General features: G+C 43.0%; 1 protein-coding gene across 2 annotated transcripts in view; it reads right to left on the bottom strand.

The window, feature by feature from the left end:
- The window catches only part of RUBCNL (rubicon like autophagy enhancer), a 52,073-nt gene that overhangs the window by 18,526 nt on the left and 14,873 nt on the right, over window positions 1-18,674 (bottom strand). Inside the window, exons 1-3 of one of the 2 annotated variants that reach the window (XM_074961030.1) lie at window positions 17,291-17,684; window positions 13,300-13,989; window positions 385-470 (exon numbers count right to left, since the gene is read on the bottom strand). In XM_074961030.1, the coding sequence (XP_074817131.1) occupies window positions 385-470; window positions 13,300-13,816 (603 nt within the window). In that variant the 5' untranslated portion in view covers window positions 13,817-13,989; window positions 17,291-17,684. Of the gene's footprint in view, window positions 1-384; window positions 471-13,299; window positions 13,990-17,290; window positions 17,685-18,674 lie in introns of those variants that run through there. The other variant, XM_074961019.1, reaches the window with a different exon arrangement.

The raw sequence follows: 18,674 nt of genomic DNA, 5'->3' as shown, positions 1-18,674 counted from the left end.
TAGCATGAAATAATGTAGATAAAATGGAGGTTTAGGAAAGGGGAAAACATTGTTTGGAAAATGTTTGGAATGAAAAGGGAGTATCTTTAAAATATTACACTCCCTGGAGTGAGTGAAAGGAGGGCGTGTAGAAGGGGCAATATTGAAAAGCTTGGGCTGAATTTTAATTTGCACAAATGCTCATCCTAAAACAGAATAAAAAAAGAAAAACAGCAAGTTGTAAAAAACTAATTTTGGCATCACTAAAGTTTGTTCTTCTAAAGCCAATCAGACGGAATCAGTTCTACGTAGACTGACTAGCAAACAATCAACTGTAATTATTCGTAAGTGATTATTCTGCACTAGAATATTGGCGCAATAGATCCATGACTGCAATGCTCTCACCTTCTCCACATCTACAGGAAGCATGAAGATATCCTGCAAGGAACGGTTCAAGGAAATAGCTCCTATGCTTAAATCTGAAGTAGCACCTGTAGGTGTAACAATAAGCATTACTATTAGTTATGTGTTTCTTTGCACTAGCCACAATATGTTAAGTGCTTTCCAAGAGAAAAACTTACCCTTGTTTTCCAGAACTGTCAAGGGCGCGAGTGGGGGGGGGGGGGTCGTGGGGAGGGAGGAGGAAGGAATTGTCAAAGGTAGAGACAGTTTGAGGGACTTTGGTCTTTTGAAAATACAAACAGTACTTACTTTCTCCAGGTTGCCTGGATAAGTTATGTCAAGTTTAGGGGAAACAAAGCTTAAATACACTGCAACACATAACTTCATTGTAAACCTGCCTCAGAAGTCTAAGCAAAGCCCAAAGCTGTTCATTTAGTACGCTATCAAGCACATAAAATACCAGCGCACTGAACTACAAATAAACGAGTGTGGACCCGAGCAGTTAAGAAAAGCCACATGGAAAAGCCAGGGTACTCCATATGCTACCCTTGGAAAACGCCATGTGTTATTACAGTAAGCATGTGGAAAGTTAACACTGCTCAGAACTGTTAGCCACTGGCTGGAAGATAAGACTCATGCTCGCACAATACAGGTTTCAGTGGGTGTCTAATCATACAGGGGCCAGCTGCAGACAATGTGGGCGTTGGTTTCATATGAATGCAAGAAGTTCAGAAAAGTTTGCTGTATATTTCCATATGTCCTGAATCCCTACTGCATGTTAGCATATGTAGGACCACCATACGTAGAGATGCAGCATTTCTCGTTTTACAGTGTAGCAGCTGCCATTTTTACAGTGCTCACTGGTGATTTTGCTGAATATGGAAAAGAAAAGCACCATCTCATCCCTTTCAGCACCTTTTTATGATAAGAGCAGAGCATACATTTGTTTCTCTATAGCTCGAGTACCTACACTCAATCACATAAACATGATGTGCTGGAATGGGTCTTAATTCTTGTTGAAATTAAAGCCTCACCTTCATTAAAATTAGTTGGTTCATATTCTAATATTTTATATTCAAATCCCTAAGAACCACTACTACAAGAAATTAGCCAACTAATATTGGCAAGATAGAGGGGCAAGGGGATAGTTTATACAGTCACAACAAAATATATATATATATATATATATATATATATATCAAGAAGCATATGATAATAAAACCTGTGCTTACCACCACCTTGACCACTTTGCTTGTATATTGTTTCTCTCTTCCCTACCTTGCATGTATTGACTTGTTTCAGTAAAAAAGACTTTGGGGCAGGGCCTGGCTTCTTATATACTCACACAGCATCTGGCACGTTCTGGGTATACCGCAATATAAAATAATTTAGAACATCCAGATGACAAGCAAATGGTCTGTCTTTTTCAAATTAGACCCTCTCCACCATAGACTTTCTGCTTAAAATGATAAACTATAATGAAGAGAGAGACTCCCAAAAACACATAAGAATAGTTTATGCAAGTCACCCCCTCCAGCTAATTAGCACTGAACATTTCTCAATACGTTAATCATTTTTATTTGGCTATAATTGGATACTTCACCTTGAATCGTCCTTTAGAATATGTGTTAACTAGAATATGTGCTAACTACTTATGCTAAACTATCTGTTTGATCTTGTATTTAGCTGTGACACAGTAAGTTTCCCAGACCTGAAGAAGAGCTCTGTAAGTTCCAAAGCTTGTCTCTCTCATCAATCACAAGTTGGTCCAATAAAGATATTACCTCACCCACCTTGTCTGTCTGGGACCCACACAGTTACAACAACACTGCATACATACATTGAAGATAAAGTAATCCTGTCCTCCCCATCTTACTTCAAAAGGGTTCCCATTTCCCTCCTGAAGGAGCTTAGTTAGGATAAGGTGGGGGAAGACAAAAAGACCAAACACGGGATCACACTAAGAGTGCGTACTTTCCTTTTTAGAAGTCTGCCTTCTCATTCAAGCTTTAACTCAACCAAGGTTCACCAAAACATTTGATTAAACTTAAAACAATCTAAAAATTTTACTTCCTTTTCAGATTGTATCATCTTTGGAGCCTCAACTTACATCTGCAACAGATCACTGTATGCACCATTTCAGTATGAGTGAGCTAGCTGTACTTTGTAGCTTCCAAGAAGGATAAGCGTCCACCTGCCTAGTCAGGTGGAGGTGTGGAAGGAGAGAACTGTGGTGCGCACACAGTCTGTAGGAGGAAGCTTGGTGGGGCCTGACGGCAACGTGTGACAGATAAAACTGTATGCAGTGTGGCAGCCATGTGGGTCCCAGGATATTAGAGAGAGAAGGTGGGTGAGATAATATCTTTTATTGGACCCACTTCTGTTAGTGAAAGAGAGAGAGAAAGAAGGTGGTCCAATAAAAGAAATTACCTCACCCCCTTGGACAAAATTGTCAGTTTGCTTGCTAGGCACTGTGCATCGCTGCTCTAACCCTGCTGGGGTCTGGGAAAGGACATTTCAGACAGTCACATTAGGAAACTGGTTATTCTGAGTAACCTAGGCAAAAAATTAAAGCTAAAGGGAAGTAACAGCCATTTTGCTTGCCACACACCCATCACCTCAAAGACCAGGAAAAGTAATTCATTTAAACAGTTACCTAGCAAAGGTAGAGATTTGAATTTCAAATTAAACTGTACTGAAGTCATGGGGGTAGGGGGGACCATAGTGTGGCCCTTTTTAAACAGAGATTATTGGAGAGGTCCTTAGAGGAAGTTTCATAGGATAAGTAGAAACAGTTTCATAGTTAAAAAGTAAATTCCATTAAAAAAAAGTTTGTCTGGATTTAAACATCAAGGCTTGTTGGATCATATTAAAGAAGTTCTATATTAAAAACCACAAATGAGTTTGATTCCCCATAATTTAAATTCCAGGGTATTACTAATTAAGAGGTCTCTTGGTTTTACTGTTTCTCTCCCTCTCTGTGTGAAACTTGCGAGTTGCTAATTGTGTTAGTACATCCTAAAACAGAGTCTGTTCTCAAAGCAATACTTTGTAACAACAACTACTCACACAGAGAGAGAGACTCAAAGCAATACTCTGTAACAACAGAAACAGCACCCAGAGACTCCCCACCCTTTTTGTTGTATTCATCTCACTTTGTTAACAATTGTGATTAAAATAGAGATAGAGGATGTATGTGGATGGATGCTTGGTGTGGATAATAACTGAATGATCAGGGAGGTGCCAGCCTAAGAATCCAGTGTCCATCAGCCGAAGAAGGCGTCAAGTGGAAACAACCAGAGGACCCACGGAGGGTAGGCTGGAATCCACCCAACAGCCTCAAGAATGGGAGAACTAAAGAACAAGATAACATCTGGCAGCACGGAGCCGTCAGGAATGTGCTATCTGCTGATTGATTCAGCAACAGCATGATGAAGCAATTCCCATAGACTGGCATAGGAAGAAATTCCTATAAAAATGGACTCTAGAAAGTGAGAACTTTGGGGTCTGATTCTGCAAACCAACTTCCAGGAGCATAAGATGAACACCTGACAAGGCCCCACTCCCTCCTCGTGTCCAGGCCACCTGGCCAGTGGCTTGGCATGTGCAACTCTAAGGCTAGTAACTATGATAACAACCTTGCAGAACCTGTGTGTATGTGTATGAATGAATGTGTGAATAAATATGAAATTGAATGGAATGTTATAGCTATAACTAACTGCTTACTATGATTCTTTCTGTATTCACAATAAATGTGGCATTTTACCTTATTCCCTTTAATATGATCCTGCTGGTTTTTATTTTATTGGTATAACAGGCTTTCATTTTCCAGGTTTTTTCCTTAGCAGTGGGAGACAAGGCAGCAGGAATCACACCAACATTTAAATGGTGGGGGTGGATTTGAGAGAGGGACAATGCTTGTTTTCAGGTAAGAATCTAACTGACAATTAATAGAATGCCAAAGAGAAAACACTCTAGTATAATTCCCACTCTAAAATTAAGCAGTTCATGTCTGGTCGTTTGGCTTCCTGTTCCCTTCTCCTGTCCCTTCTCCTGCCTCAGTGCAATTTCACAGTCTCAGCTCCAGTGAGGGAAGAAGATATCTCATACCACTCTCTGCCCTAAGCCACCAGCCAGTGGTTTAACTGGCTGAAGAGAGGAGCAGAGACATGAAGTTGAGGATTCTGGAAGTTGCATGATCTCTGAGTAAGTTTAAAGCTCTAAGCATAGTATAAAGAATCAAAGCAAATGGCAAATTTTAAAATCAAGACTGGCTTTAAAAAAAAAAAAAAAGATATGCTCTAGGAATTATTTTGGAGAAGTTCTCTGGCCTGTGTCACACAGGAAGTCAGACTAGATGATCACAGTGGTTCCTTTGGGCTTTGGAATCTAGGAATCTATTTTCTTTGCCAGAGCTGAATGAGGTGCCTGCCCCCACAAAAAAAAAAAAAATCTCTCAGGTTTAACAAAATAAAGTCCCTAATCCTTGAATGATCTTTTTTCAAACTTGGTCCAGTCCACATTCTGACTGACACCCGTTGGTTGTGAAGGAACCTAACCACTGAATCCTATGTGCTTCGAAGCCCCCTTCCCCTCCTCTTGCCCCCAAGGCACCATCTGCCCTGGGCAGGGGACCTGGGAGGCAGGGACACAGGCCAGGGGCTGCACGAACCACCCACACCGCGGGCAGGTGTAGGGTCTGCCACAGCTGCCTGCCCGGCTCTTATCGTGGCCAGGCTGTGGCTCCAAGGGCCCCGACTGGAGTTGGGACGGGGAAAGTTGTGTGGGCAGCTGTTGGGAGCCTGAGGCTGGGGACCTGGGACACAGGCAGGGGGCTGCTTTTGCCTCCACCTCGGGCAGGGGGGTGGGGGCACCTGGCTCCCCCCACTTTTGGGAGGACTCTGGCACCCTTGCCCTGGGCTGAGGCTGGGGCTAGTGGGGGCCGGCCTGCAGCCAGGGACTCTGGGCAGCTGGAGCCAGTGCTAGTGCTGCCCACCCACCTGGCGTTTGGGGACTCGGGTCCATGCCGCCCAGGGACTTCCCTACACCCACCTTGCATTTCCCCAACACCCCCCCCCCCCAGTTTTGTGAACCAGTTATATGCAGTGTTGCCAATGTAGTGATTGTTTGGAAATTTGAATTGAAATTGAAACATTAATACACACTTTAAAAGCATACAAAGTGTATGATAAAATACATGTATCTGAAAAAGTATAATACATTTGAAAAGTATGAACATAGACTAGCTTCCTTATACAGCTGTTGTTTTTTTATGACAATGTCAGTGCATTCATTTCGGTGATGTTGGCCAACCTAATACTTTCAAATTAGGATTTGTAAGCAAAGTCTAAATGAGCTCTCCCTGATAGCTAGTGATGAAGTAGCGACTGGGGGGGGGGGCATCAGGAGTAGATTGTATTTACATTCACACCTAATCTACCTAGGTATCCAGCAAACAGAGCTGTGTTGCCCAAGTGATAGATTTTGGCGGGGGTTGGGTTACAAATCACTTGAATGCGGGGGGGGGGGGGGGAGGAGTAATGAAATGTTGTTGTTCTTATTGTATGAGTAAAGGGCAGTAGAACTGTACTTAGCCTCTGCTGACTGAGGGCATCGAGAGAGGCTGGGGACAGTTGTTTTGCTTGATGGTCTGCCTGAGTCACAAGTACTATTTGACCTGCCCCTCTCCACTGTTTAAAGACTGAGCCGATCAGGCTCCATGGATAGTCTCTTGTTTTGTTAAGTGACCACTACAGTTGAAATCACTGATAATCAGGTCTAAGTGCTTAGACCTGCGGTGGAGACAGTGTTTCTGTAGAAGAGATGGACCAGTCTGCACTAGCAGTGAGGCTCCCCCACTGGAAGCTCAGCTGAAATCACTGAGAGCTGTGTGGAACCTCAAGAGACCAACTGGCAGAGGTCACAGTGGCAGATGGCAGCAGAAGGTGATGGTGCAGGGCCATTGACAACAGAGCAATGGAGTGAACGGTGGCACAACGAACAACAGTGGCCAGAGCGAATAGTGAGCAGCTGGAGCAACGAGCAAGGTGCCTTCTTTCCCCCCACCTGGGAGGTGAACTCATGTGAAAGCACCTCTGAACTCTGAGTCTCCACTGACCCAGGACAACACCGGTGAGCGCTAACAAGGCTGTTAAGAATGCTGGAGACACAACACAGTTCATGCGAACAAACTTGGCTGTGGCATCATACTTTCTATTTAAGCAAGAGATACCACACACTACAGACTGGAGGTCAATGTTAAGTGCATTGTCACTTGTTCATCTTGAAGTTGAACACTGGTTCTGAACAAGACCAGCAAATGCTCACTATCTTTCTGCAAGAAACTCAGCTGACTGGCTAGAAGCATGTGGTGCAACACTGAAAGACTCAACAGTTGAAAAAGTGAAGAACTCTCTCACCACATTCAAAAAAATTACATACATGGCTGATGAATGCACCAATGCAAACGGGCATCAAGTATTAAGTCATTGTGTACATTATCTCGATATCTGTGGTAGGTCAGTAGATGCATTTCTAGATGTTCAAATTATAGAAGACACACTGGCTGCATCTGTGACAACTCACATCTTAGAAGAGTTAAATGCTTCTCAATTGGACCCCAAACAGATGGCTGCTTGTGCATTTGATGGAGCTGCAAACTTCTCTGGAAGACATGGTGGAGTACAAGCTTTGCTTAGAGAAAAGTGTAACCCTAATCTCTCCTATACACACTGTAGAGGCCATCTACTCCAACTAGTGCTTGTACGAGCTGCAGACTCTTCAAAAGACATTTAAAAAGCTACACATTTAATGTCTTAATTATATTCTTTTTTCAGCAAGAGTCCAAAAAGACTGAATATCTTGGAAAATATAGAAGATACAGTGGGACTGAAGTTCAAATTAGTCCAACCTGGGAAAACCCTCTGGCTTTCTCATGAACGATCCTTGGCTGTTGTCTTAAAATTACTCCAGCCGTTATTACTGGCTTTGGAAAGTATCTACGAAGATGGGATGGATCTAAGTAGTGAGGCTGGTGGATTACTTTTGCTACTACATTCAGAGAAGACTATTGCTATTCTCTTTTTTGTAAGTCTACTGTTGAAACCACTTGGGTCATTAAACAATGCCATCCAGGCATCTGCTTCAACAGTAGTAGATCTTTGTCCAGCAATAGAAGCTACATTTGGATCAGAGAACTATTCATTGGAAAAGTACTGGAAGAAGCAAAGACTTCAGTCCAGAAGTTGACTAATGAAGGCATTTATATTGAATCCTTCAGTGAAGAGGACAAGAGGTGTTTGTTAAGAAAACTGAAAAAGTACACGGACGTGATTCTTAAAAATCTACAACAGCGACTTCTAGATTCTACTCAACCTCTAGGTAGCTTTTACAGATCCCTGTCCTATAAAACACTGACAGTTGAGTGGTGTGAGGCACTACCAGCAATGGGGCTGCCATGTGCTCAGGACAGAATAGAGAATTTGAACACAGAGTGGAATATCATTCGACGAATGAATGAAGATTTGACTTCAACTTCTTTTTTATCATCACTAGTGGCTCGACTTGATCTTTGTGCTATGTTTCCTGGGATGAAAGAAGTAGGAAGTCATCTCTTGCTACTTCCAGTCACAACAGCTACAGCTGAGCATTCTTTTTCATCATTGAATAGCATTTTGTGTTCTGAAAGAAGTCACCTTCTGCCTGATCATGTGAATGAACTAATGGGCATATCAACGGAAGGAATGGAAGTACCAGACACACGAGAAGCCACCAAAGATGAATGCATTGCATTCAAGAAGTTCTTTAGCAGAGTTGTGCAAAATTATAACAAGAAACCAAGAAGGATGTAGATGTAGTGCTTCATAGAAGGCTTGAGTAGCCAACTTTAATTTGTGTGATGATTTTAAAACATGATTTAAATCTAATAAAATGGTCATGAAACATTTTTCAGTTTTTACTATGGTGCCATACAGCCTACCTTCACCCTCACAGTCTCCCCCCTCAATCGGTCCTCCCCCCCCAATCGGTCCTCCCCCCCGGTAAATTCAAACACCCCCCGCCGTTCCCCCAAATTTCAATTCCTGGGGAAAACACTGCTGCCCACTGTGGCCCATGCTTGGCTGCCTGCCCGCCTGGTGCTCCGGGGCTGGGTGGGGTGTGCTCGGGTGGCCTGGGGCTGGTGAAGGGGTGACTCTGGGCTCCAGCGGGGGAAGGGGGGAAGAAGGGGTGGGCCGGACAAGCCCCCAATTCACCCGCCGCCCATGTCAAGCCCTTCCTTTGGATGTGGGACTGCCTCCCCCAGACTCTGGAACCAGCACCTCAGACCTCCTGAGCCCCCAAGTTGCTGACACTCCCTCAGAATTCCACCTACTCTCTGGTCATTCTTGGCTTTTGGTTTAATCCATTTGCGGACAACATGGCAGAAAGGCAAGGAACACAGGTTCAGCAAAGGAATGTTTTAAGCACAGTCACTTTACTTTAACAAGCAATAGAAAATTATATATCTTTGCAAAACAACAAATGTCCTTGGGGGGGGGGGGGGAGGGAAGAGGGAGAGAGACAGAGTCACACACACACACCCGTCCCCAATCTTATCTCATCCTTCTGAGAATCAAAAGTATGCTCAGCATTCAGGCTAGGTAGAGAGTCCCTCCTTCCCTCCCTCTCTCCCCCCCCCCTCCAGATATTCTTGCAAGTGGTAGTGAATGGCCCTGCTCCACTGAGAAACACCCCTTCTTAAATACAGTCTATGCTTTTTTCACAGGTGCCCCAACTGAGACATTCCAGCCCCTTCCTCCCATCAGACTTCTGAGTAGAAAGTTCATTATTCCATGGGATTGGGTGCAGTTGGAAGACAGTCAAAGTTGATGATCTGAGGGCTTTTAAATCATAGTAATTCAACAAGGTGTCAAGCATCTTTCCCGGGCTGGACACCTGTCTGGAATGCAGTGCAACAAACTGGCCTTGACAACATTTTTCCAACACAGAAAGCAAAACTGTAGTCAGCACACAGAATGGAAGAGATTGCAAAAACAGAAGTCATAATTTGACAAAGAATATCCCACTATGCATGATAGGTAGAGCCCTGTGTGGATACAAAATTTGTATCCGCATCCGATCCACAATCCGCAAAAATGGTCCACATATATACACATCTACATCCCCAGATATGGATATCCATGGATTTGCAGGGCTCAAATGATAGGACCCTAGCACCTCTGAGGACTAAATGATAGGGGTGAAATCAGGATCTACAGTAATATTAACACAGGCAAGGACATTTTTAGAGAGTGTTTACTTCATCTCTATCCACCCCTCCCCCCTCAACCCATTCTGGCATTTGTTTTCCAGGTGACCACTATACTAGCCAACATCATCAGACTCATGAGACATGCCACAAGCTTCCATTGTTTGCAATAAGACAGATGGTTCCAAGCAACTTTAATGCATAACAATCCCTGGCAACAGTTTGGAGACTTGGCCAGGATTAAACTATCCAGACCTGCATGACTAGCTGTACTTGATTACAAACATGGGCGTAGTTTGTTTCTTCCCTTCTCTATTCTGGACAGGATCCAAATACATTGTGCTTGGTTCAATGAACAAAGCACCTAACTGGAGGAAACCACAATCATCACGGCCACATTAATCAATGGCTCAGTGTTTATGAAAATATGTGTCTCAAATAACTAGGTACTGTTAAAAGTCCCTGATCCTGCAATGGGGTCTGCCCATTTAGGAGCTCACTGCAGGATCACGACACGTTTTGAATTAACATGACATTAGCCATTTACAGGTGAGAGAGACTAGCAGGGCCAGCTCGAGGTCTTTTGCCGCCCCAAGGGCCGGAACGCCGCCCCTTGAAAAGTGCCGCCCCGAGTACCTGCTGGTGCGTAGAGCCGGCCCTGTGGACTAAAGTACTGAGGGGTGGAGCCACAGAGTCTGTCAACTGTGCAATGTTGATTTTAGAGTAACAAAAACAGAAACAAATATGTTTAAGGGGTTTTTTTGGGTGGTGGGGGAGCATTTATTTATGATACCCGGGCAGCCTGATTTTTCCCTCCCTTACACCAGAAATTCACACCGTCTCAACCTTATGGTTCCTGGATGACTGAGGAGCTAATACAATTAGGATATCAGATACCAATGAAAGGAAACCCAATTCACTGAGGGCTGGGGATGACTTCTACTCACATTGTTACCTTTTGTTTATGTCAACATCTATTTAATCCAAAATGCCTGACAAACTACTGAACTGAAAGCATTTTTGGTGACGATTCAGCACCTACACCATTTCATTTAATAACTGAAGACCTGATCCAAAGTCCACTGAAGTTAATTGGAGTCTTCATTAGCTCCAATGGGTTTTGGAGCAGGCCTTGAGGGAATGCCCAGTCCATGTTTTTGGGTCCTCAGAGCCCTTTAGCAAGACAAAGTACAAAAGATTTGACATTCCTGAGATTTCTAAGGTAAAAACAGAAAAAATGCAAATTTTGAAGAGAAAAAAGCCTTTCGTTCAAGCCTTTTTTCTAATCATAAAGAAGGGGAAGAGAGCACAAACCCCCCCAATCCCTCCACCTTCAGGTCTTCTTTAAGTAGAAGCCAAATCTGTATTAAGAGTAGCAGACAGATGTCTTAACTGAGATTGGGCCCCATTGTGCTATCACTGTACAAACACATGAGAAGAGATAGTCCTTGCTGCAAATAGCAGCTCACTATCTAAAGAACAATACAGACAAAAGATGAGAGGGGAAACAGGGGCATGAAGCAACTTGGCCAAACACACACAGAAAACCAGTGGCAGAGACAGAAACAGACCCAGGTCTGACTCCTAGTTCAGTGCCATGACCACTAGACTAGACCAGTGGTTTTCAAAACTTTTTATCTGGGGACACAGTTGAAGAAATTTGTTGATGCTTGTGACCCAACAGAGCTGGGGATGAGGGGTTTGGGGCATGGGAGGGGCTCAGGGCTGGGGCAGAGGGTTGGGGTACAGGAGTGGGTCAGGGCTCCAGGTGCAGGCTCTAAGGTGGGGCCAGGAATGAGGGGTTTGGGATGTAGGAAGGGGTTCCATGTTTGTGGAGGCTCAGGACTGGGGCAGGGGATTGGTGTTGCGGGGTTGGGGCGCTGACTTACCTCCGGCAGCTCCCAGTCAGCGGCACAGCTGGGGTGCAGAGACAGGCTTCTCACCTGTCCTGGCACTGTGGACCACCTGAAGAGGCCAGCAGCAGGTCTGACTCCTAGGCAGAGGTGCACAAGCAGCTCCGCACGGCTCTCACCCGCACGCACCACCACCACCACCCACAGCGGAGCCGGTGCTCGGAGTGGGGACAGTGCGCAGAGCCCCTTGGCCCCCAGCCCAGAAGTCAGATCTGCTGCTGGCCGATTCCAAGGCGCAGTGCGGTGTCGGAACAGGTAGGCACTAGCCTGCCTTAGCTGGACAGCACCGCTGACAGGACTTTTAACATCCGGTCAGCGGTGCTGACCAGAGCAACCCAGTGCCTTACATGCTGCGACCCAGTACTGGGTCATGACCCGAACTATAAAAAAATGCTGGATTAGACCATGACATCTCCCCTAATGTCACTATTTGTCCTGCACCTTGATAATAGAGAACTTTATTTTCCATTGATGACAATCTGGGACTGTACTCTTCATATGATTAAACAAACAAAAACTGAAACTTATCAGCAATCACACTGTATTTAGAACAAGGGGCTCCTGCAAAACTCTTCTCCCTGATCCTGTTTATGTGCTCACAAAAAACAGTGGGGAGTATCTGATGAGAAATAGATTCCTATAAAACATAAGTTCTTTACCGTAACAATTTCAGGAGGTGATGCCCCAGAACAAGCAAACTTACTATATGCACTTTCGCAGGAATGAATATGGTGGTGGTGTTTTTTTAAGGAACAAAATATGAGTATGTTGCAAATACAGCACAGTGTTAAGATTTGCATCATTTGAAGGAGGTGGATGACAAATGAAGAGCTTTTGGTGTAAGTCTGAAGATACCATCCGTTTGAGGATACCTGCCTTTTGGTGAAATCTGGTCTATTCCAAAAGCAAAAAATATATATATTCTGCGGAAGGTATAAGTCAACTGTGGCATAGGATGATACAGCAGTACCCAGAGAGGAGATGAATTCCCATCAGAGTCAGGGAAATCACCCCTCTTTCTTGTGTGCAATTTGGTGTCAAACATAATAAGGGTCTTCCAGGAATCCCCTCCAGCACATCATTCAATCATTAGCTAAAGCAAAAAATGCCAAGATTTACTTTATTTGCTTTCAGCATAAAGGAAATTCTGAGATAAGATAAAGTTGGGTAGTAGTCTCTTAAGTTACATTATCTGCATTATTAGAGTTAAATGACTTATGTTCTATTAGAGATTCAGTACTAAATTAGAATCTTTTAGCATTCTTATAAAAAGAAAATAGCAGAGACACCCCCTAGCATGTGTTCAGAGTCTCACTGATTAGTTTGTCCCCAGAGAACAGCTATTCTTAATTTGTTATTCCTCCATCTTTACTCTGTCCCATTCCAAGGCCTGGATTACACTATAAAGTTAGGTTGACCCAGCTACGTCCCTCAAGGGTGGGAAAAATCCACACCCTAGTGGTATAGTTAAGCCAACCTAACTCTTGATGTAGACAGCGCTAGGTTGATGGAAGAATTCTTCCATTGATATAGCTACCACCTGTTGGGGAGGTGGATTATCTACGGCAACAGGAGAACCCCTCCCATCAGAGTAGGTAGTGTCTACACCATAGCGTTTCAAGTGTAGACAGCCCCAAGTGGCAGTGTTTGCGTGGTCAGTTATATCACCACAGTGAAACCAGTTTCATTTGGGTCTATCCATTAGTACTACAAAAGTCTTAACTGGAAAAGGTTTGAAAGTGATTAAATGAAAGTTACCTTGCTGATCAGAGGGCGCTGACTGTGAACGCGGGTGGAAAGCATTTCTGCCCTCATCTCTTAGTGGCATGGGTTCCAAAGTCTCAGGATTTCTAAATGCTGCTGACAGCTCATTAGCTGTTGAATCTGGAGAGATTCCTTTAAAAGGCAAAGGGTGGTCTGGTGAACTTGAAGAGTTTTTAAGTTCTTTTTCCGAACACATAATAGCAGAGTTTGTCAATGATGTGACAGTGCCTCCAGTTAATGTCACCTGGGTAAAGTAATCACATTTCAGAGGAGAAATTTCCAAGCGGGATGAGCTATTTAAAGCCGAAGTGATGGAGCTTCTGCCAGGATAAAGTGGGCATGAGGAGGAAACCAGTGAAGATTTAGAAGAACTACACTGAGTATTATCCCAAGATGCCTTATGCCTCATAAATCTAACATCCATTTGTGTAGAAGCAATATTGTGATGTGTATAGTCTGTGTCACTGTCATCATTAGAATCACCATCGGTACTCTCCTCCCAGTGTTCCATATCGCTGTCTGGATCTTCAGTTGTCTGCAATACAGTTTTCTCTGGTAGTGAAGATGGTTTAATACCAGATGCATTTAGAACAGATGCAAGAATTTCTTTGATAGCTGCAGTACTGTCCAGGAATGATCTAAAATTTCCTGCATGCCCAATCACTGCTGGCCTTGAATACTCATCTGTTTAGGAAAAGTAAGGGATTGAGAGGTTAGGAAATCATCAAAAAAAGGTTACTAGTTACAGCATGAATAGAGAACACCTTAAATGAAAAAAAAAAAAAAATTCCAAACAAAACCCCCAACACCACTTCCACTGGAAGGTTAGGGATCTTGTCTCCTGCAACCAGGAAATGTTTCTATTGTTGATCTATCATAGATAATCATCAACAGTAAAGTAAGCCATTCCTAGCCAAGCATGTATAATTAGTAAACATTTTGTCATAAATATAAAGGGAAGGGTAAACGCCTTTAAAATCCCTCCTGGACCGAGGAAAAACCCTTTCACCTGTAAAGGGTTAAGAAGCTAAGACAACCTCGCTGGCACCTGACCAAAATGACCAATGAGGAGACAAGATACTTTCAAAGCTGGGGGCAGCGGGGGCGGATGACGACAAAGGTTCTCTCCGTCTGTGTGATGTTTTTGCCGGCAACAGAACAGGAATGGAGTCTTAGAACTTCGTAAGTAATCTAGCTAGATAGAGTTCCCAGAAGTCACCTACTACAGGACAGGCCTAACAATACCCACCTGCGGAAGTGAAGAAACAGATTGATAGAGCCAGAACAGTTCCCAGAAGTCACCTTCTACAGGACAGGCCTAACAAAGAAAATAACAGAACGCCACTAGCCGTCACCTTCAGCCCCCAACTAAAACCTCTCCAACACATTATCAAGGATCTACAACCTATCCTGAAGGATGACCCAACACTCTCACAAATCTTGGGAGACAGGCCAGTCCTTGCCTACAGACAGCCCCCCAACCTGAAGCAAATACTCACCAGCAACCACATACCACACAACAGAAACACTAACCCAGGAACCTATCCTTGCAACAAAGCCCGTTGCCAACTGTGTCCACATATCTATTCAGGGGACACCATCACAGGGCCTAATAACATCAGCCACACTATCAGAGGCTCGTTCACCTGCACATCTACCAATGTGATATATGCCATCATATGCCAGCAATGCCCCTCTGCCATGTACATTGGTCAAACTGGACAGTCTCTACGTAAAAGAATAAATGGACACAAATCAGATGTCAAGAATTATAACATTCATAAACCAGTCGAAGAACACTTCAATCTCTCTGGTCATGCGATTACAGACATAAAAATTGCGATATTACAACAGAAAAACTTCAAAATCAGACTCCAGAGAGAGACTGCTGAATTGGAATTCATTTGCAAATTGGATACAATTAACTTAGGCTTGAATAGAGACTGGGAGTGGCTAAGTTATTATGCAAGGTAACCTATTTCCCCTTGTTTTTCCTACCCCTCCCACCCCCGTTCCTCAGACGTTCTTGTTAAACCCTGGATTTGTGCTGGAAATGGCTCACCTTGATTATCATACACATTGTAAGGAGAGTGATCACTTTACACCAGCTATTACCAGCAGGAGAGTGGGGTGGGGGGAGAGAAAACCTTTTGTAGTGATAAACACCCATTTTTCATGGTTTGTGTGTATAAAAACATCTTCTGTATTTTCCACAGTATGCATCCGATGAAGTGAGCTGTAGCTCACGAAAGCTTATGCTCAAATAAATTGGTTAGTCTCTAAGGTGCCACAAGTACTCCTTTTCTTTTTGTGAATACAGACTAACACGGCTGTTACTCTGAAACGTAGCTAGATATGCGTTAGATTCTGTTTTGTTTAACTGGCTGAGAAAATAAGCTATGCTGAATGGAGTATAGATTCCTGTTTTTGTGTCTTTTTGTAACTTAAGGTTTTGCCTAGACGGATTCTCTATGTTTTGAATCTGATTACCCTGTAAGGTATTTACCATCCTGATTTTACAGAGGTGATTCTTTTACTTTTTCTTCTATTAAAATTCTTCTTTTAAGAACCTGATTGCTTTTTCATTGTTCTTAAGATCCAAGGGTTTGGGTCTGTGTTCACCTATGCAAATTGGTGAGGATTTTTATCAAACCTTCCCCAGGAAAGGGAGTGTAGGGCTTGGGGGGAAAAATGTTTCCAAGCGGGCTCTTTCCCTGTTATATATCTGTTAGACGCTTAGTGGTGACAGCAATAAAGTCCAAGGGAAAAAGGAAAATAGTTTGTACCTTGGGGAAGTTTTAACCTAAGTTGGTAAAAATAAGCTTAGAGGGTTTTCATGCAGGTCCCCACATCTGTACCCTAGAGTTCAGAGTGGGGAAGGAACCTTGACATGGTGGCAGCGAGGTTATACTAGCTTCTTAACCCTTTACATGTGAAAGGGTTTTTCCTCTGGCCAGGAGGGATTTTAAAGAAGTTTACCCTTCCCTTTACATTTATGATACATTTAAACTGTGGTTGGTTGTCCCAATATGTTCCCATGTGTCATTTTTGGAAACTACATGTGAGCTGAAAAGAAAGAGCCTTCAGGAAATCCTGAACAGGGGAAAAACAAACAACAAAAACCACACACACAATGCTCCAGTCCTTACACTATCTCCTGCATTAAGGCAAGAATGGAACTTAACAGTTTAGCAAGGCAGAAGAATACAGATTACTACAAAAGGCAGAGGAGTCATACAGTATACAAAGAGTCAAAAAAGAACATGAAGTGCTAGAGTCTTCACCAAGCCATTGAAACTCACTGGCAGGACTTAGGCTGGTCTACACTACAGACTTATGTCAATATAACTGTGTTGCTCAGGGGTATGGAATATCCACGTGCCTTAGCAATGCAGTTATACTAACTTAACCCCCTGTACAGACAGCACTGTGTCAACATAGCTACTGTCTACTGGGGGGATGGAGTACCTATGCTGATGGGAGAAGTTCTCCCTCTACAACCACTGCAGCACTATAAGTGTAGACAACCAGGCAAGAAAGATTCCCGCTAAACAAAGAGGGTAATGAAAGGTGTAATATTTAGAATTTAAACTTTCATTTATATTCTTTACAGTTGCAAACATCATTTTTACAAAGGCACTTATTGAGTCTGCAAATAGATGGAAACAAGCCCACCAAGTTGAGATCTTTATAAGGAATTATTTTTGAAGAATAAAATATGACAGAATCCACTCCACTTGAAAGAAAGAAAGAAAGAAAGAAAGAAAGAAAGAAAGAAAGAAAGAAAGAAAGAAAGAAAGAAAGAAAGAAAGAAAGAAAGAAAGAAAGAAAGAAAGAAAGAAAGAAAGAAAGAAAGAAAGAAAGAAAGAAAGAAAGAAAGAAAGAAAGAAAGAAAGAAAGAAAGAAAGCAGCAATGGATACCTACAGAGTACTTTTACAAGAACCTTCACATTTCTGATGTGCTTACTTTCATAGAAAAAATTACCTTTTTTGAAGCACTTCCCCACTCACTGATACTCCTGCTGGATCCAGACAAGATCCCAGCTGGTGGGGACAGAAAGCAAGGGCATATGATGCTTTCACTGCAGCCAGCCTTCCCACTCATTCATACTCCTGCTGGATCCAGAGGAAACAACAACTGAAAGTATGGGCCCAATACTGGCTCAGCTAGCTTAGCACAGGTTAAAGACTACACTGCTCAGCCTACACCAATTTTTAGAATGTGTTCCTTTCTATCCCAGACAAGACAAGGCCAGAATTACCATGAAACCATTATTCAGAATGGCAGCAGCATTTGGCTGGACCCTTAACAAATAACTAACACACAGAGTTCCTTGGAAGGAATCAAAAGCTCTGTATGCTACAATTTCACAATTTTAAGTGAATTACTGCAAAGTCAACAGAACAGGGAAGAATTTGGTTAAGATTTTTAAAAGCAGGTCTGACATCATGAGTATGATGTACTAGTATGCACTGCAATCAGTAACTACAAATTATGGAATTGTAGAACCAGACACATTTCTTCATCAAGAAATTTAGCAAAAACTTACCATCAGTCATTAAATGAAGGGCCTTGTCATGTGGTGGATGTTACGAGATAAGTTATCAGACCTCACGTGACAAAGAAATGGGCATGTGTCTCATTGAAGGCAGATAAGTTGATTGTGAAAGTCTGAGAATAGGTGCAAACAGCAAGATTCATATCCAGAGCAAAGGGCGATTTATTAGGACCAGAGGAAATGCCAAGTACCACAAGCGGAACAGAGTGGCAAGTCTGGGAGACCTTTGTCCAAGAGTTGTCTCCTTGGACATTGTCAGGAAATGAATCTCAACTAAAAACAACTGGCAACAAATCTCACTAAGGCCCACTCAACTGTGAGCCAGTATGTGCTGGAATTGTTTGTTAGATAAGAGAGTTTACTAATTTAGGGACTCAAAGAAAACCCCCAGCCACTTTGCTCAGCCTAGCAGCCTCAATATTGTAAAAGCACTTCTCAAAAGAGAAATCTAAGGTGCATCTGAAAAACTGCTAAACATTAATGAACTGATCCCACTGCTTGCGGAAATCACGTTGCTAGTGATTTGTTACTTAAGCAGCATAGACTCAAAGAGACAGGGACTGAAAGCTAAAAGACTTTCAAAAAAAAGGGCAATACAGTAGAACCGCAGAGTTACAAACACCAGAGTTATGAACTGACCAGTTAACCACCCACCTCATTTGGAGCCGGAAGTACACAATCTGGCAGCAGCAGAGACATACACACAAAAGCAAATACAGTACAGTACTGTGTTAAATAAAGGAAAAGCAGCATTTTTCTTCTGCCTAGTAAAGTTTCAACGCTGTATTAAGTCAACATTCACTTGTAAAC

The sequence above is a fragment of the Natator depressus genome, chromosome 1 (assembly GCF_965152275.1).
Source record: "Natator depressus isolate rNatDep1 chromosome 1, rNatDep2.hap1, whole genome shotgun sequence".
In the NCBI taxonomy this organism is placed as follows: domain Eukaryota; kingdom Metazoa; phylum Chordata; order Testudines; family Cheloniidae; genus Natator; species Natator depressus.
Note: the sequence above shows the minus strand (reverse complement) of the source record. Positions and strands in the feature narration are given on the sequence as shown.